General features: G+C 40.1%; 1 protein-coding gene across 2 annotated transcripts in view; it reads right to left on the bottom strand.

Moving 5' to 3' along the window:
- LOC126475117 (N-acetylneuraminate 9-O-acetyltransferase) overlaps positions 1-21,382 on the bottom strand; it is a 243,231-nt gene that overhangs the window by 72,386 nt on the left and 149,463 nt on the right. For both annotated transcript variants that reach the window (XM_050102705.1, XM_050102704.1), the window contains one exon: positions 18,164-18,312. In XM_050102705.1, the coding sequence (XP_049958662.1) occupies positions 18,164-18,312 (149 nt within the window). The remainder of the gene's footprint in view (positions 1-18,163; positions 18,313-21,382) is intronic.

The following is a 21,382-nucleotide window of genomic DNA, read 5'->3' as shown; positions in this document are numbered from 1 at the left end:
AACCAAATCAAAGACTTTAAGAAAAGATTTATTTCAATGTTGATGTATGGATACAGCCTTCACTGAGATCATTCTTATTTAAAATTTCGATCAGTTATATTTGATGTATCAACAGCTAACAACTAAATGTTGTTACAGTGCATCTTTACAGTGTCTTGAAGTTAAATTTTAATTTATTCAATGCACTTACACTGATTTTACTGGCCAGGCCAGTTAACCTTACTGGTTAGGTTAAGAGGTCACTTTGTAAATGAATTGACTAGCTCAGATCTCACAAATATAGAAAGTAATATAGAGTCCTTGCACACGTCATTCTACAAAAGAACATGTAACCCGGACTTCCCCAAAAATTTAATGAAGGCAAGTTACATAGATTCCAATAAAATTTAATGAAGGTAAGTTACATAGATAATGATTCAGATCAGTTTTCTTAAAAAAAGTGGCCCAGTTGGCCGAAGTCTCCCGTACCCTATAGGATTTGATGAGTGAGTTTCCAGGTATCAAAATATGTGAAATAATGGCCATATCTCTGGCTGAATTGACATAGAAACTTCAATTTTTTTACACCGTAAAGGGACCATAGGCCTTATTATGCGACTTAAATTTCAATTTGATACGTCTACCTGTTCCTGAGAGAAAGGATTTTAACAGTTGGACAGACAGACAGACAACAAAGTGATCCTATAATATTCCCCTTTTTACCAACTGAGGCAGGGAATCCTAAAATACTTGTTCTACACTTTTTGTTATATCTTGAAATCATATTACAGATGTATAGAAGTGAAAGTAAATCTCAAGAAGACTGGTGGGGAAAAATCCCTTAAATAATATAGAAAAATCTTAATTTTGAAAAGTATTGGACCATATATAATTTTTATACAAGAGAACACTCTTTTATAAAACAGTGAAGCAACTTCTATTGACAAACATTACATGAAGTTGTAGACTTCAGGAACTAATTAAAATCAATTATTGATAAAAAGAAGCACTGCATCATCAAAATTTATCTCAACTTCCCAACTGTAACAAAAAACTACTTATCACCACAGCGCTTTTAACCAAGTACACAATCTGAGGCAGAGATTGTTCCGCATATCACTTTTCCATGCCAGGTTTTACATTTGTACACATTTCTCACTCTGAAGGAATAAGTCACTACATTCTCTCTCAGATGGAGGAAAAGGAGAACAACAAGAAGAAGAACAAAAGAAAGTACAGGAAAAAAAAAAAACTATGCTTACTAGACATAGTAGAAAAGCTTCCTCACTTTAATGTAGGTTTGTAGACCTTTGAGAATTATTTCTGAAGGCAGGCTGAAATGTCCATTATCACATTTCAAACGAAATTACAACACAAAAATATTTTGTGTTATTTGTTCAGCTGTGACATTACCTTCATCGCAACTATGGCTAAACTAACAACAGATGTTTGTGCCCTTGGCTACTTCAATGTGACAGAGATAAATGACATCCTGATCACTAGAAAATCTCCCCCCCCCCTCCCCTTCCTACTCCCTATGTTCTTTGGCTTGCCAAAAACATGGAAATTGCAGTGTATGATGACTGTACGATGAGCAATTTCAAACCTCCCACTAAAATGTTGATGCAAAATTTGCGTTATGCATACAGTGGTGGGTGTTGCATTGTCACACGGAGAACAATCTGACAGCTTAATTTTACACATTTCTCATTCTTTATTGCGTTGTGAAGTCATGTCAGTGTTGTACAGTATGAGTCAGCTTTAATGGTTTCCCCTTTGCCAGAAACTCTATTTACCCATCTATTTCACAGTCGGAGAAACCAATGGCTATGATCTTCCCTGCTGATGGTGCAACTTCGCATTTCTTCCACGGAGGTGAGGACACTTGTCTGCATTCCATGTACATTCTCTCTGTTGCACTTGTGTAATGATGGACCTACATTCACCTACAATGATATGACTTATGAAATCAGCCTTCCACAGAGTAACATTTAAGGAAGTCCAAAGACAATACTAACCTTATGCCTTTCTGTGCAGGGGGCAATGATGACAACAGCACAATTTTTGACACTACTAATGATCTCAAACAAAGGAAGGAGCGCTGCCTATTGAGGTGCACATCAGCTGAGCAATGTTCACAATATTTACTTTGTGACTGCTGCAAATCAGTTCTTCGATTGCCTGGACAATGTCACCTGTGCTCAATGTTGATTGCCTTTCTTCCAGATGAACAAAACCCACATCTGTGCGGTCTTTGGCAAATTGTTGGCACCATTTCACTACGCCTGGACATTACATTGCATTTGATCCACAAATCTCCAAAATTTCATGGTGAATTCATGTTCAATTTAGACATTTTATCCACATGAATCATACTGTCCTGCTTACTACTCCTTTCGAGTACGTTTCCAGTTGCTAGGCCATCTTACTCACACACTGTGATGCGTGTATTACCTGTACCAGAGTAGAACTACGTCTGCATGAAATCCAGAACTTGTACTTTCTTCTGACAATGCACCGCTCTTGCTGTGCAATGGTCTTAAGTTGGAACAACATGTGCAATTTGACTTTCTGAAGTCTCTGCGTAAAAAACAAATGGACTTGGAAATCAGAACCACTCTCTATGTAAAATACAAGTATGTATGTTTACCAGAAGCACACAATTTAAGTTAGTTGAAAATAATAACTGAATGGAGAGTTCACCAAATATATTACCAAAATGGCTCAAAAGTGACCTTCATGTATGGAACAAAATCACAGGAATCATTCATCTGTGTAGCTTTACTGGCTTATTCATTCCATGTAGTAAGAAGAGAGAACGGTGATATTGGACAGCCTCAATTAAACATGTTTAGTGAGAAATCTCACAATAATGCACAAAAGACATCATCTACTGTAGAGTGCACTCACTGTACTTTAGCATTAATAGGGACTCATCCAGCAGAAAAATTCTAATTTGAATTTTGTGTTACAATGCCTTAAACCTCGAGTGCATTTTGTAAAAAGAGTATATCAATGGTCTAACTTTGACACTACTAATATGGTAAGAAGATCCCAGCATGACAAGACCCCAACAAAAAGCAGTAAGAAAATAAACTTTCAAAACCACATAACAGAATGATTATCACTGATTCGTTCCACCAACTCGAAGGCACACTGATTGGTGAACATTAATAAACTGTATTACTATTATTATTGTTTTAGTGTGTAAAAAGATGATATATATATATAATAGAGGGAAACATTCCACGTAGGAAATATATATCTAAAAACAAAGATGATGTGACTTACCAAATGAAAGTGCTGGCAGGTCGACAGAGACACAAACAAACACAAACATACACACAAAATTCAAGCTTTCGCAACAAACTGTTGCCTCATCAGGAAAGAGGGAAGGAGAGGGGAAGGCGAAAGGAAGTGGGTTTTAAGGGAGAGGGTAAGGAGTCATTCCAATCCCGGGAGCGGAAAGACTTACCTTAGGTGGAAAAAAGGACAGGTATACACTCGCACCCACGCACATATCCATCCACACATACAGACACAAGCATCGACCTGCCAGCGCTTTTGTTCGGTAAGTCACCTCATCTTTGTTTTTATATATAATTTTTCCCACGTGGAATGTTTCCTTCTATTATATTGATATCATTAATTTGAATCCAACAATTACGTTTGTTATTGTCACTGTTGCATTTCGAAATCTTTTCTGTCGTCTTATTTTCCTCTTTCTGTTTTTGCCAGTAGTTTCACTTTGTATTCACCTTCTCCTTTTTACCGTAATCTGCTATACTATTTTATCCCGCCTATATATATACTCAATAATACGTAACCCACTTCCAAACCCTAACAAAAAAAAAAAAAAAAAAAAAAAAAAAAAAAAAAAAAAAAAAAAAAAAAAAATTGCCGCTTTCAGCACTACCGCCGCTATAATATCCACCGTTTCTAGTTCGCAAACAGCTCCTTTCACCTTTTAAACAACCATTTTGGCCAGTTCTAATAACTTTCGCTTTATTTCCATTTCCGTTTTTCCCACATCACTGATCATTTTTAGCCGCTTCCCACAGGTTTTAACGCCATTATTTCTTCGCCATACAATTGTTAGCCTCATTTTCATAATCTGCCACCACAATACCACTCCTTTTAATATACTACACGCAGTTTTTTCGAAATTTTCCCAAATTTCTCCGTCCTTTAACGGGTTTTGGCGGCAACACAACCACCTAACCTTTATGCACATCGTTGTCTACCAACCCAAGTCCAACATAGCCCAGCTGTAACCAACACCTTTTCGCCTTTTTTCATTCCAGATCTCCAGTTACTTTCCGGTTCACCTTTATCTCTCCCCATATATTTTCATTTTCATTTCACCTCATGTTACACTTTCCACCTTCTAATACCATGTCACCCTCACAACACCCCCACAATGACCCCATTAAGTTTTATTTACATTCCCTCCACAAACATGCCTTCGCCCTAGCCAGATTACGCTCCCATATTCTATTTTCTCAGGCTTGTCTGACATTTGGCATCACCCCCAAAGGCCTCACACTTAAAGTTCCCATCTCTGGCTGCAACCCTTCCTTCCATCAGTCCCTATACCAGTTCCAAACTGAACAATCCATTGCCCTCACCCACCTAATCCTGGTCTTTAAATATGTCTGCTTGTGTCTGTATGTGTGGATGGATATGTGCGTGTGTATACCTGTCCTTTTTTCCACCTAAGGTAAGTCTTTCCGCTCCCGGGATTGGAATGACTCCTTACCCTCTCCCTTAAAACCCACTTCCTTTCGTCTTCCCCTCTCCTTCCCTCTTTCCTGATGAGGCAACAATTTGTAGCGAAAGCTTGAATTTTGTGTGTATGTTTGTGTGTCTATCGACCTGCCAGCGCTTTTGTTCGGTAAGTCACCTCATCTTTGTTTTTATATATAATTTTTCCCACGTGGAATGTTTCCTTCTAATATATATATATATATATATATGCAATGAAGGATAAAATAATAGTACAGGCACAGTTAAAGAGGGGACAGATTACTGTGGCTAGGTGACTACTTTGGAAAAATGGGTAGCCAAGCCACTCTATAACACATGAAAATCTCACAGCCAATATTTGAGGAAGGAGCCTTGACATCACACATAACTTTGAAACACAAACCAGTCCCTCACCATTATCAGTTAAAATGGGGGGCAGTAGACCAAGATCTGCCATTGTGTCATCATGTAAAACACACTCAATTACAGTATGTTGTATCAAAAGCTGTATTGTGCATCTGACACACATTGCTGGCTTCTCGAAACACAAGAGAAAGCCATGTGTCAATAAGAAATGTCCCACCCTAAGCTTTGTCAGGGCTACTTCTTCAGCTTGTTGTGATCAGGAGGAGGTACCCGCTGCTTATTACTCCTTACTTTAGCCACAGAGCCTCCCACCAACACATGGACACATATATGGTAACAGTCTGCAGGGGGACTGAACAATAAGAACAAGGTGGGAGGGAACAGGTGTCCTTGGCAGCTGCATGAGCTACTTGATTTCTCTGGATTCCTTTGTGCCCCAAAACCCAGTAGAAAAAAATTCTTTTTCCTGCATTTGCAAGAGGAGGAGAGCATTATGGACTTGCTCCATCCTGTTCGCTGGGTGCATCTGAGAAGATGATGAATTTCATGCCATAATGCCATCTCTTCTGCCCCAGAGTCCTAATGTTAACAAAGAATCCTACATAGTAAAAGGAAAACAGCCATGGATGGCCTATCCTGAGGACAAATTTGTAGAACATGACAGAGCAACCAACAAAGTGCTTAGCTCCATTGTTGTAAACACTAATAAAATCCAGGTGGTGATGTAAAATCTCGTAAAATTTAGTTTTAAAAATATAATCTGGCATAAAATTCTTCCTGTACCCATCCAATTCAAAAATTAAATTGGGTATCTTTAGTAGCCAGGGGAATCCCCTACTCAACACTACACTTTGGACCTTAATGACCTCCACCTATAGTAACTCTCACGGATCTCCCTTTCATGGATCCCAAATTGTCTCAATACCTGTGGACAGTCATGCAACAGACACTGCAGTGGCACCTGAGGGACAGTGATGGATGCTGGTGATTTTGGTACAGGCAGAGTCTTGTACGCTTGTCATACTACAAGGAGAAGATTCAAATGGAGAGTGGAGGTTCACCAGACACTGCACACAAGTTAGCACCTGGATTTGTGTTATAGGCTGCTGTTTACAGCCTAAGCCTTGTGGTGAACCGCATCTAGCATTCTGAGTTATGGAAGCCTCACTGAGCCATAAAGTTGTAAACCATATTCAAGCTCAGGTCACATGAAGACTTCATAAAATTGGAGATGCACCCTGTCAGCTCCAGGATCTATGACTGACACATTTGAGGATGTTTGAAGCATTGAGGCATGATAATTTCAGTACTTTAAGGCAGAGGTTCTGAAACTTTTTCCACCACACCTCCATTCTGAAACATTATTTTGGCACCACCTGCCAACCATCTACTTTTCTTTCCTTCCTACTTCCTAAGCACTTCTCATACTTGTCATGGAGTCATTCTATGATACCTGTTTATTTCTACATCTGTATCTACATCTACACCTATACTCTACAAACCAGTGTGAGGTGCATGGCAGAGGGTACATCCCATGGTGCCAGTTGTTTCTTCATGTTCTATTCACATATGGAGTGCTGGAAGAATGATAGTTTGAATGCCTCTATGCGTGCAGTAATTATTCGAAAACCATCCTCATGATCCCTAAGCGAGCAATACATAGGGAGTTACAGTATATTCCTACAGTAATCATTTAAAGGAGGTTCAGCAAACTCGCTAGCAGACTTTCTCGGGGTAGTCTATGCCTCTCTTTAAAAGTCTTCCCGTTCAGTTCCTTCAGTATTTCTATGACACTCCCCCTGGATTAAACAAACTTGTGACTATTCATGCTGCCCTTCTCTGTATACAATCAATATTAGCTGTTAGTCCTATCTGGTATCAGTCCCACACACATTAGCAATATTCTAGAACTGGTCAAATAAGTCATTTGCAAGCGATCTCCTTTTGTCGACTGATCGCACTGTCCCAGTATTCTACCAATAAACCAATGTCTACCATCTTCTTTACCTGTGACTGTGCCTATATGGTTATTCCATTTCATATCCCTACAAAGTGTTACACCCAGGTACTTGTATGAGGTGGTCAATTCCAACAGTGACTCACTAATATTACAGTCATAGGATACTACATTTTCACGAGAAGTTGCTGAGCATCTTTGCTATATAGTCAATAGCAACTTTCCTTCCACATAGTGCCGTAATTTTTTTTCCTAAGCAGACGTACATGCCATTTGTCTGCCATGCCAGGACACCCATCTTATGCCTCCTTCTTCGATGACTACTTTGATTACCAGTATGGGACATGTCCTTCTTCTCTGTTACCTCCTGGAGTTTGCTTTCGGCTATTGCTCCAGCAGCTTAACTTCACGCTACCTGCTACTTTCCCAATGGGGTTGAACCCTTCACCACTTTGGCTTCATGCAGTGGCCTGTGTTCACCTTGGCCTTCGTTCACTTCCTAAGGACACTACTCCAACCTCACTCTACCATCTTCTGTTTCACGTTTTTCACAAGGAACTTTGCAATAGAACCTTTGTGTACACTGATGTCTCTCGGACTGACTGTGGTGTTGGGTATGTCTTCATCATTGGCACCGCCTTTTTCAGTGTCAGCTTCTGGAACACTGCTCAGTATTTACAGTGGAGCTCTTCATGCAGGATTTTCCATTGTTTGATACTACATTTTTTCGTTTCGTGAAGTGCAAAATTTTACTTTTCTGAACATTTAGAACATGTTGCCCATCTCTGCATCGCTTTGGAATCTTATCAAGATCTGACAGAATTTTTGCACACCTTCTTTCAGGTTGTACTTCATTATAGATACTTGCATTGTCTGAAAAAAACCTGATATTACTATTAATACTGTCTGCAAGGTTATTAATATACATGAACAGCAACGGCTCCAACACACTTCTGTGGGGCAAACCCAAAGTTATTTCTACATCTGATTATGACACCCTATCCAAGATAACATGCTGCATCTTCCCTACCAGAAAGTTCTAAATCCAGACACAAATTTCACTTGAAACCGCATGTGATTGAACTTTTGACAATAAGTGTAGGTGTGGCACCAAGTCAAATGCTTTTCAGAAATCGGGACATACAGTGTCTATCTGATTGTCTTGATCCAAAGCCTTCGGTATGTCATGTGAGAAAAGTGCGTGTTGGGTTTCACATGATTGAGGTTTTCAAAATCCATGCTGGGTAGCACTGAGGAGGCCATTTTGTTCAAGATACCTCATAATGCTTCAGCTCAGAATATGTTCTGAGACACTACAACAACTCTATTGTTTTGTTTTGAAATGACTACACATTTAATACCAATCAATGGAAGAGAAGACAGCTAAAAACAGGGATGTGGAGAAATGTCTATAAAATACGCTATAGAGAAACAGAGGGCCTGAACTAAAAATTAAATGGCATTCACCATATTGCTACAATGGATAAAAAGTAAAAACTGGTCAACAGTGCGCGTGTCTTTTGCTAAAACGGCCAATAACTCAGATGGCAAACAGAAACAAGAATATAAGTGGTTAAAAAAAGGGTATTCCATCAGCAAATGGATGACCGTCAAAGGTTAAGTGCAATGAGCACAAAATGGTGGGGGAGCACCACTTAACAAATGGCAACGGCTAAAAAGACATTGCCCAATACACAACCTAGCTAAAATGATCTCCTCACGGCGGGAGGTCATCCAAGCTGGTCAGAGAGACTTAACAACCCGGAGCATGTCCCCATGAAGGGAGGACCAGTGGTGATGCCAAAGTCACACCACCTGCTGACAGATGGAAACACAGATCATCACAGGGAATGTAAGAACTAGTGGGCTGAGGTACGAGGACTGCAGCCTCGGCACAGCTTCAGTGGCCTCGTTTCCTGTTAGACCGATGTGAACAGGAACCGACATAAACATCAGAGTGGCTCCATCAAGAGTGAGTAAGTGACAGCTTCCGTGGACACGTTGCACTAAGGGATGGAAGGTGTACAGCACACAGAGGCTTTGAAGGGCACTAAGAGAGTCAGAGCAGATGATGCGATTGAAGAAACTGTATCGACAGATGTACTGTGCGGCCTGATACAGGGCAAAGAGCTCCACTGTAAATACTGAGCAGTGTTCCAGAAGCTGACACTGAAAAAGGCGGTGCCAATGATGAAGACATACCCAACACCACAGTCAGTCCGAGAGACATCAGTGTACACAAAGGTACTATTGCAAAGTTCCTTGTGAAAAACGTGAAACAGAAGATGGTAGAGTGAGGTTGGAGTAGTGTCCTTAGGAAGTGAACGAAGGCCAAGGTGAACACAGGCCACTGCATGAAGCCAAAGTGGTAAAGGGTTCAACCCCATTGGGAAAGTAGCAGGTAGCGTGAAGTTAAGCTGCTGGAGCAATAGCCGAAAGCAAACTCCAGGAGGTAACAGAGAAGAAGGACATGTCCCATACTGGTAATCAAAGTAGTCATCGAAGAAGGAGGCATAAGATGGGTGTCCTGGCATGGCAGACAAATGGCATGTACGTCTGCTTAGGAAAAAAAATTACGGCACTATGACAGTGATTGTTCGGCAGCTTCTCTCAACCGGGCTAGTGTAAAAGGTGCCACTAGCTGAACAGATGCCACGATGGTGGATAGTACTGAGACACCTAAGAGGGACTGATGTGTAGATGCATAAACAAAACACCCATCGTCTCGTTCTGAATGGACGAGGGATTGGTACAAATGGAGGAGTGTGGTGCAATCTGTTGTCCCGGAAGTACCTCTGAAGACACATAGGATACTAAGAAACCACATACAGTGGGCTGCCAGGTAAGACATGTGGGAGGATCAAGAAAGTTTCCCATTGAGAATGAGCCCTAGGAATTTTGTGGTTTCAATGAACAGAATTACAAAAGGCTCAAGATGTAAAGATGTTGGAAGAATCCAATTGCACCGCTAGAAATTCATACAACGGCTTGTCAGTGGAAAAACGAAAGCCATTGTCGATGCTCCATGAGTGAAGACTATTGAGACATCGCTGAAGATGCCGCTCAATGAGACAAGTCCTCGGAGAATTGCAATAGATGGCAAAATTGTCAATGAAACGGGAGCTGGAGGTTCCCGGTGGGAGAAAGGCTACAATAGGGTCAATGGCGATAACAAAGAGGAATACGCTCAGGACGGAACACTAAGACAAACCGTTTTCCTAGATAAAGGTGTCCAACAAGGCAGAACCCACATGTACCTTGAAAAATCTGTCTTTTAAAAATAAAATTCCTGAAGGAAATGGGGCACGTGGCTACAGAAGCCCCACATGCAGAGAGTAAGGAGGATACCAGTCCTCTAGCAGGTGTTTTAGGCTTTCTCCAAGTTTTGGATATCCACAGAAAACCATTCATGACATGAGTTGACAAAGTGATGTGATGGTCAACTGCAGAATGGCATGCTCGAAATGCACACTTTGCAGTGATTAGTAAATTGCGACATGTGAGCCACCATACTAGCCGGGCATGAATTGTATGGTCCATCACCTTACAAACACAGCTGAAGAGAGAAATGGTGCAGTAGCTAGAAGGAAGATGTTTGTCCTTATCGAGCTTAGGTATTGGTATGAAAGTGACCTCATGCTAGCATCTGGGAAACCTACTCTCTGCCCAGATCCAGTTGTATGTATGAAGGAGAAACTGCTCGCCCACAAGAGAAAGTTGCTGCAAAATCTGAATGTGATCATCATCTGGACCTTGAGTGGAGGATCAGGATGAAGTGAGAGCATGATCTAGCTGCCTCATAGAAAGGCAGCATTGTAGCACTCCCGATTCTGAGAAGAGAAGGGTGTTGCTTGAGCCTCCTCACTTCGTTTCCATTGGAGCAGGGAGGGTGATAGTGGGAGGAGTTCAAAACCTTCGCAAAATGGTGGCCTAAGATGTTGGGGATGGTTATAGAGTCCACTATGATGTCGTCTGCTACTGTCAGGCTGGAAATTGGAGAATGGATCTTGGTTCCAGAGAGCCGTTGGAGGGTGGCCCACGTGACGGAAGAGGGAGTGGAACTGTTAAACTAGCGAATGAAATCCAGCTAACTTTTTTGCTATCCTGAAGAATGCAACTACACTGTGCATGCATCTGTTTATAATGAATGCAGTTTGCCATTTTAGGATGACTGTTAAAAATGAGGACAGCTCATCTCTGTGCGCGACTTGTTTCACACCATGCCTCAGTCCATCAAGGGACCAGAACACTGAGCAGTACAGAGGAAGTCCGAGGACTTAAATGTTCTGCATCGGTAAGGATAAAATGTTTCTAAGATATTTTACCTCGTCATCACAACTGGGGAAATGTTGTTCACTGAAGGTCGTCAGGGAAGAGTAAAGCCTCCAGTCAGCCTTAGTAAGCTGCCATTTAGGGGTGCACATTGGTGGGGTAGGAGTCAGAAAATGGATAGCTGAAGGAAAATGGTACTCTAGTATGTGTTAGAGAGAACTGACCACTTGAGATGATGGGCAAGATGGGCGTGCAGAAGGATAGGTCAAAATGGGAATAGATGAGGTGTGCATGGAGTCTGAAAGGAATGTGGATGCTCCTGTGCTGAAGGCAGAGAATGTTAAGTTGATTGAGAAGGTCAGCCAAGAGGGCACCTCTTTGGCATGTTCTGGGAGAACCCCAAAAGGGATAGTGCACATTAAAGTCACCGAGCAGCACAAAAAGGTGAGGTAGCTGTCCAATAAGTCTACCCTGGTGACATTGAGTGAGAGAGGGATGTGTACAGTACAAAGGAAAAGGTTAAGTGAGGAAGGAAAAGGCAAACTGCAACATGTTGAAGATGGGTAGACAGGGAGATGGGTTGACTATGAACTTCATCCCATATGAGCAGCACGACTTCCTCACGAGATGGAATGCCGTCCTCAGGGGGATGGTCAAAATGGACCAGCAAGAAATGCAAGAGCTCAAACAGTAGTGAGGATGCAATTTTGTTTCCTGGAGGCAGAGAACACGCGGACACTGCCATTCTAAGAGCAGTCGTAAACTTTCTTTGTTTGACTGAAGACCATGAACGTTCCATTGAAGGAGATTGATAATGAGGAAAGAGGAGGAGGGAAAAAATGAAGGGGTGTCACCTCGATGCCTGCCGAGTGCCAGCCTTCAAAGACTCATGGCTACAGGGCGCAGAGGCTGGAGGATCCTGCTCCATGAGATCTACAGAGGAGTCGGCATTCTCCCTCTGTCAATCTGAGTCCAGGGCAGAAAAACAGTTTGTGGTTGGCAGAGGAAGACTCTTATGTTTGTCGGCTGGAGGGATGTAGGAAGACGTTACAGGAGTTTTCTTTCTGTCCTTTTTGGCCTGCTGGTTGTGCAGCAGGTAACTTTGCCCCAGGTGATTGTTTGATGGCTAGTTGCACAGCTGGACAAGGAAAAGGCGATGCTACCATGACACTGATCGATTTCACAACCACAGCACTGAATCTGAGGTCGCATTTCTGCATGGCCATGTCCTTCATGGAGCGAGATGTAGCAAGAACAGTACTGTAAGTGCCAGATGGTAGAACGCAGGGTTTGGTACTAGCCAATAACTTGCCAAGTGACTGGGTATCACACTCTTTCCTTTACCCAATTCTCCTGGACAGCCCTTTCATAGAGATACACGAGACAATCTTAAAGGAAGTGACATGATCACCGTTGCAGTTGATAAAGTGGGGAGAAGGAGGCAGCCAACTGCCCTTGGGCGCATCCCTACCATACGTAGCACATTTGTCCGAGTTTCAACAGGACATTCGAGTGTGGTTGAAACGATGACATCTGGTTCAGAACGTATGTTCAGACCGTGATAACTTCACAGCCAGATTTGATCTTTGATGGAAGCACTACTCTATCAAACGTGAGAAATATTGTGTGTGGGAACTAAGGATTCATCCACCTTTTTCATCACTCAGTGGATTACAATGATGCCCTGATCAAAGAGGTACGTTTGGATTTCTGCTTCGGTCAGACCATCGAGGAGCCTGGTGTAAATAATGCCATGGGAAAAATTCAGATTTCTATGGGCTCGACATGAAAAGGATAGCCGTAGAGAAGCAAAGTGGCAAACAATTGTTGTGCTTGAGAATCAGAAGTAGTCTCGAAAAGCAAAGTCAAAGTACCATTATGTAAACAAGAGCCTGATTTCACAGGGCTGGCAACTGCATCAACATCTTTCTGAATAGGAAACTGATCTATGTTTGCTAAGAACTGATCATCTTCAGTATGTGAAACCAGAAGGACCCATGGTGCACCTGGAAGGGTCTTTTAATCGGGAGCTTCCTTCCATTTATGTTTGGTAGTTGGTAGGTGTGAACTGCGAAGATGATGAATGGCTCCTTGCGAGAAAATCCCCCATGGCTGCCAGCATCTCTGGTGGCACGCTCCTTCCAATTGGGGACCCCCCTCAGAGGGGGGCTCACCCGCCTCAGGTTATTGTTCACATCTCTGGTCACAGCCCCCAAACATCTGACAGAGGGACCAATCGGCAATTTGGGAAGATAATAGCTCAGGCAGTCACCCCTCCCTCGGCCTGGCCTGTACCAGGGGTATGTGCGAACCCTCCCTGTTGACCGGGGGCTGGGAATTATGCATCACCCAGTCATCTATTATGTGTCCGACACGTGGGCCACACTTCAAGAGTGCACAGAGAGGAAGAAGAAAAAGAGGAGCCTCTCAAACACTGAAGCAGAGGAAGGAGAGGAGAAGGTGAATGAATAAAGGAAAAAAGAAATGAAAAACAGTGGTGAGACTGTTCTTATGTCAGCTATTGAAAATGCAGAACACAGTCCCAAAAACACCCCAGAATGTCCCCAAGGGCGGGGAAAGGATAGCAGGAGGATAGACATGCAATACGGAAATGGAAAAGGTGCTGCAAAGGTTGGGCCCCGTGGTAGCCAAGCACAAACTCATGAAAGAGAGGTGAGCCCCCTGGGGAGTTAAACAAATGTGTTAAGGATACTGGACCATAGTTTTGTGGATCACTTCTACTTTTCTGTCTACTTATTGCAACTGCTCATTACAACAATAAAAAATATAATAATAATAATAATAATAATAATAATAATAATAATAATAATAATAATAATAATAATAAGAGAGATGTCTTTGAGCACATCGGTGTTAAAATGTTTTCACAAATTTGTCATACATTTGTGTTATTCAAAGGTAGTGAAAGTTAACAATTAACCATGCAGTTAGAGGCTGAGAACATTTTATTAATTCATTTCACCATGAGAACTTGCAATCATGTATTACAACTACTTTATATATAATCACAGCTGAGAAAATATTTGTATTTCAATACCCATTTTCTTATTAAATTAGCTCACAAATCAGTTAGTCGAGGCTTAACTGTTTCCATCTATATTGCTTTCAACTCACTTAGAGTGTTTTAATAGAAAAATTACAATGTACAAATGCTGATACAATTGTCAATATTTAAATTCCCATACTTCAACTGATAATCCAAAATGGAAATAAGCAAATGTAATACTGTACCCTGTTCAAAATCTGGAAATTTTTCTGACATTTGCACATTTAGTGCGACATGTATGCTTGAATTTATGAAGAAAGTACATAAATTATTGGTTGGATCTTTGGAAAACCAATTATCAGATTCCCTTCCAGCTACAGTCAAGACCAATGTTTCATCCTCGTTATTGCCAGTGTGGAAAATGTTGATTCACAGATGTAAGTTGAAGTGAAGGGTAATAATGCATCCACTGCCCTTCTTGATATACTATACTGGGAAATTCATTTAGAGTCTACACCCAAAAATTTTCAGGAGACTTCGATTTAAATTCATTTCAAAGTGTTCCATCACTTGAGAGTTCTGTTAGTTCCTCCTCCTCTTCTGTTGACACATGGTCTGTTATGATTCTATCAAACGGATTTTGGATCCAGGCATACTAAGAGGAAGGTTCTGGAAATTTACCCTCAAATTGATGATAAAAGTTTTAGATATGTACTATGCCGAATCTACTAATTTTACCAACATCCAACTCATTTTCCTGCACGAAATCATTCAGACAAAAAAAACACCTCACAGTTACCCTTCTTCATCTGGGTTTTCCAAAGTCCAAGTTCTCTCTTAAATGCAAGCACTTTCTCACTTAGAAAGACGGTATCATTGCTTAACCCTTCAAGGGATCATTAGGATTTTCCATCTAGCTCCACAATGTGTTGATGAATGTTACAATGAGACAACCAATGTACTCTCATGTCCAATGGAAGTGAATCATGAATAGCCATCTACCCATAAAGAATGGAAAATAGCGTACTGTTTAAGCTCCTGCTTTCACCAAAGTTATGACACTGACTGCATCTTTCAGCACTTTACTGGCTTCTGAGTGTACTACTTTAGAAGCAAGTGCCTCCTTGTGTATAACACAATGTGTGACTTGTACAGGAGGATGAACAGCACACACTCTTGTCATGAACGCCTTTTTAGTTTGAGTAAATGCTACCAGCCCATCGGTACATACACCACCACAACTCGCTCATGACAGTCTGTAGGCAACAAAAGAGCAATTCACAGAAAAGAAAATACCTCTGTATATAGTCTTCCCTTTCAGAGCTTTACAAAATGGGAAGTCCTTATGCATTTCATTTTCATGACAGTAGTGTACAAAAAGAAGAAAACAGAAAGATTTCCAATAGCAGTACTGTCATCAAGTTGCAGGGCGAACTTTGGGCTCATGAAGATGTGCTAACAACTGATTTTTCATTTCAGCAGCTACTCCAACAATGGAACGAGCCACAGGATCTTATGAGAGTGGTATCAATGATTTCACACATTTTGATGGGAAGAACTAATTTTGCAGCAGTAATGATGGTGATTTGGATTTTATGATATAAATAAAATACCTCTAAGGACGTTCTTAGTGCTTTAGCGGCAATGTGATGAAATATCACTCATAAATTTTCTCAGAATTCCTCCGATAGGATTTAATGGTCAATTCTTGTGAAATAAGACAGCAAACTGAAATGGATCCATGGAAATGAGTATCTGACACTAGCAATATTTGTTCATGAGAAATTTTTTTCTTACATAATATGAAATATTTATATTTCAATGAAAGTCAGCATCCTCTTCTATTACTCTCCACTCACTCTCATTCTACCAGTGCTTCACCGTACCAGCACAAAGATAGATGGGAAAATTAAAATGTTGGCACTAAAATGGCTTCCACAGTTCAATGGAATATGAAAAGATATAGAACCCATTTTGAGGAATTCAGACTCCTCATACAGAACTGATCTCCATGCTTGAACAACAGATGACCTTACTGGTGATGGCATGAAAGTTTACAGAGGACTGGTGGCACTGAGCAAACCTCAGCTTGGAAAACCAGGGTTCCCCCAAGTCCATACCCAGCTAACTAAATCTGAGCTCCATGACATGCTTGCCACTTAGCATGACCCAGGGGACACGTGGTTTATCCAAAGTCGCAATGCGGTGAACATTATCCCCTAATCAATATGAGTTTACTTGTAATACAAAATAATACTTATCATATATCAAATGTAAATTTAATGATTTCTCAATTTGTATTCTCATTCCTTTCAAAAATTCAGTTCTTCAGCTTTGAAACATACATCAAACTGTGTTTCTTACAACAAGATTTCAACAGTGTCATTTTTTTCTTGTTTTAATAAGCCTATTTGTTACACGATTCATTATACCTTCTACTCACTTTTAAATAAACATGCCTCCGAAATAAAAACCTGCCAAAATTAGGGATTTTAGAACAACTCAATCATGGATTTATACAGAGTGTCCTAGGTCAATTTTCAGGAATATGATGGAACTATAATACGAAGTAATAAAAGTCAAGTAAACATGGGCTCTAAAATCCATAACTTAAAAGCTATGACCACTTATTCATCTTTGCTACTGTGAAACACATCTCTTATACTGAGCAAGTACCCACAGCCCTTAAGGTATGCATTTTAGTGCCCATGTTTACTTGATTCTTCTTGCTTCGAATGACCGTTCCTACCATATCCCTGTATACTAACCATTCCTCCTCAGACATTCTGTATAAGGATTTTTTATTTTCAAGAGCTGCATTCTTACAATGACAAGCAATCAACTACCTCAAAAAATATTTTAAGAACTACTTTTACAAAGAAATAATTTTCTTTATACCAAGACATTTGTCTCCCATTATTTCTCTGACAGACGTGAGTGTTAAAAGAAGAAATCTCACACAAATGAGTACTAATAATAATGCTATAACCTGATTGTATTAAGTGATTTCATCATTTTTATCCATTGTGTATAGTACAAAAACAGATGGATGGGGTGCATCGGCCCATTAAATTGGATCCAATTCTACCTGAATCAGATCAGCAGCTGCAATTCAACCACAACTAATAACTTTTTTTATTGCAAATACACACTTCCAAATTTTTCGACCATGGAAATTTCCTGAGTTGATGTTATCATCTCTCTCCTCTTAGCACAGTATTTATGCAATTATAGAATTTGTATTTACAAAATCAATGTTTTATTCCGTTGTTGTGTTTGAAACTTGTTCTAATTGTTCTATTCATCCTATCAGACAAGCTTTGTAACTGATGAAGTTGTTTCTTATTTTTCTCCAATGCTTTCAGTGTGGAGTTACAGTCCAAGCACACCGAAAAACAGTTTATGCTGTAGAGAGGTAGGCGATTGCTCCTCAAAAAAGCAGAAGTCATTATCAAAGAGGACTCTTCGAGTGAGGCTTTAGTTCTGTTTAAAATAATTTAGCTAAGTACTGAAAAGTGTGAGCAGGTAAAACATGTAGTTGTGAGACTGACCTAACCATGAAGAACGGATTTAATTTCAAAATTAAACCATTGTCTACACTATGGTGGTAAATGTCTTGAGAAAGTAATTTCTACTAAATTATATGGAACATCACATATTGGGACTGTAGTACAGACCCCAACACATAACAAAATATTGGCTCTCCAGGCACTGTCAATTACAACAATAAAATGTTAAAGAAACATTGGATTTTAAACAAGTATCATTTGATATTCTTAATAGAGAAAAAGAAGATGACAACAATGTTTTAGTAATAATAGCAACAACAATAATACCTTTCCATTCATCTGTCTGATCCCGATGAAGAACTTTAGTATATTGGCTGTCTTCTGTGAAAAACAAACCCAGTGTAAACACATAACCAAATGGGAGCCAAAAGCTTAGCTGTGAGAAATATTTGTTTTCCTTCATAAAAAAATTTGTCCTGCAAAGAAAAAAAAACTTATTCACTGTTATATCAACAAGAAAAAGTCATTTTATAAGCAGCTGCACTGGTATTGAACAGCACATAAAATCTAAAAGAAGAGAGCACTACATTTATTAACACATGAACTGTGGAAAAACTATTTTCAGTTCCTTTCCTTTTCTTTTCTTTTGATATATTTCATACTCCATTAATTATCAGTACATGCAGAGCAATGTTAATTTGAATCAGACATATAAACTCATTAAATAATCTAAGCATGTTAAATTACTCTGAAGATGCTTCTTAAAATAACAAATCTTTTGAACCTTCATCATCATTTTGTAAGAACAGTTCTGACTAACTTGACAGTTTAGTGATCAGTCACAACATAAAATAATTGATATCTATAGTCTCTTGATAAAGTGATCTCACTCAGTGACAAATAGTGACAACATTAACTGTCAGTCCAGCATTACAAATGTGACTGCTACAGAAAATGAAAATAATGAATAACACTTCTCTGCTTGTATGAACCTCCTCTCCTTTCTGTCTACATACCAAATAAGATTGTGCTGACCTTGCATTTGAGAGGAGTCAGGTTCAAATTCCAACCAGGTCATTCACGTTCGGGTTTTTTTAAGATTTTCGTAAATCACTTAAAGTGAATTACCAATTTGTTCCACTGGGGAGAGTGTGGCGAATTTACTTCCCCACCAGAGCTCAGCCCCCCCCCCTCTCCCCCCCCCCCCCTCTCTCTCTCTCTCTCTCTCTCAATCTTTCCTTCATCTAGCTTCTACAGCATAAAAATTCCAGATCTGCTGTTTTGTACCAATTATTGGAAAAAAAATCTTTCCTGTTTACTGAAACAGGTCATAATTTTCTTCTTTACTTTAGCATACTAAAAGTCACAAACCTATCACTCATCTGTTTATGTGTAAATATGTATTTTATTTACTTTTATCCACAGAGAGAAAAATACTTTTTAATCATCTGAACAATGATTCAATAAATTGAGGCTTTGAACTGTGATATTTAACTATTACAAATGGGTAAACATCAATATTTGAGAATAAAAACTGGTTCCTGAACTGGATAAGGAAAGGATAATACCATGAAGATCATGGGTCAAGTTTTTTTTGGCAAAGTTAGTGTGAGTACTAAAAGACTAACTTGTCTGTTGATATTATTACCTCCTGTGGACATTTACATTGTGCAACTGTCTTCATGCGCGCGCGCGCGCGCGCGCGCGCACACACACACACACACACACACACACACACACACACACACACACACACACACACACACTACAATTACTTCTTGTTATTACTGTTACTGCTATTGTTGTTGTTGTTGTTGTTGAATGCAAGTTGATTGTGTTAGCTATTACATCTTTCAAGCAAACTGCCAATAATCAGTAGAATAGTGCCCCAAAACATAGTCCTGTAGAAACCCAGTAAACAATCAGGTCATGAAAGTATGGTGTAAGTGGGATAGGGACTTTAGCACAGCATAATTCAAAGTGTCTTGCATCAACCAGGCAGCCAGGTTCCTCCTGCTGCCTGCCAGAGGAGACATTGATAGTAGACATCACAGAGTACCAACATTGCTACTGAATGACAGGTATCGAATTCCCTCCCTCTTTAATTGGCATGTAAGGCTGGAAGTTTCCATGTTGGTATCGTGATCACCATACCAGTAAGGGAGAGGCATGGGCTGGCAAAACAGCAAAAGGTTAACTGTCGGTCTCAATGTCTAGTGTTGCTGTGTCCTCCACGTGCAATGGGGACATAGTGCTGATTCTAGAGTTGGCTGCATCTGGTGTTCCAATCTCTGCATCCATGCTGAAGGTCAATGGTGTTGCAGGTGGAAAACTGTTTCTTTCCTTGGGAAAAAAGCTCCACGGCACTGAACCTGGTAATGGGACTGCCAGGTATTGGAAGTTGTATCAATCCGACTCCAGGAGCGCAGGTGATAGTCTGGAGGTGGAAGCATGGGTGCAGCTTGTTGGCATGTCATACCAATGGATTATTACTGGGGGCCCTTCAATGGCTTTCCTCAAAATAGGGCTATGCAGTATCGACATTTAAAAACTTTTTGCTATTGTTAATATTTCTTCAAAAGTAGGATTTGTTAATTTCAGTGCCTGTGCACAAACTTCATCATCAGGTGCACACATATTTATTATATGATTCAGTACACGACTGTTTACAATTTTGCTTTTTACACAATAATCAACACTTCTAGATCTACACATATAGATAACTACATACTCCAAATGCAACCATGTGGTGTATGGTGAAGATACCTGGTACTACTATTAGTCATTCCCTTTCCTATTCCGCTTATAAACGGAGTGAAAGGAAAATGACTGTCCATATGCCTCCACTGTCCATATGAGCCCTAATTTCTCTCATCTCATCTTTGTTGCCCTTGCACAAAATGTACATTGGCGGTTGTAGAATTGCTCTGCACTTGGCTGCAAATGACGGTTCTATGAATTTTTTCAATAGTGTTTCATGAGAACATCATCTTCCCCCCAGAGATTCCCATTTGAGTTCACAAAGCATATCCATAATAACTGTGTTTTGATCAAACCTACCAGTAACAAATATGACAGCATATCTCTGAATTGCTTCAATCTCTTTCTTCAACCGACTTCGCGGGGATGCCAAACATTTGAGCAGTACCCAAGAATGGGTCACTACTGATCTATATATGGTCTCCCTCATAGAAAAGCTACATCTTCCTAAAATTCTGCCACTAAAACCAAGCTAATCATTCACTCTTCCTCCTACCAACATTATACGCTCATTCCATTTCATTTCATATCACTTTGCAACATTACATATAGATATTTAGTCGATAGATTTTAACATTTAATGATTGCTTTTTCTTCTCATCTTCATTGACTTGTGTTTTCTACATTTAGAGCAAGCTGCCATTCATCACACCGAACTGAAATTCTAAGTCATCCTATATCCTCTAACAATCACTCAATCAAAACATTCACCCATATACTACAGCAGTTCGCAGATTGTGCAGTGCGATCAAACTCTTTTTCAGGCGCTCCTGACAATAACTTTAT

Source organism: Schistocerca serialis, chromosome 4 (assembly GCF_023864345.2).
Source record: "Schistocerca serialis cubense isolate TAMUIC-IGC-003099 chromosome 4, iqSchSeri2.2, whole genome shotgun sequence".
Taxonomy (NCBI): Eukaryota; Metazoa; Arthropoda; class Insecta; order Orthoptera; family Acrididae; genus Schistocerca; species Schistocerca serialis.
This window is presented reverse-complemented; position numbering and strand designations above follow the sequence as displayed.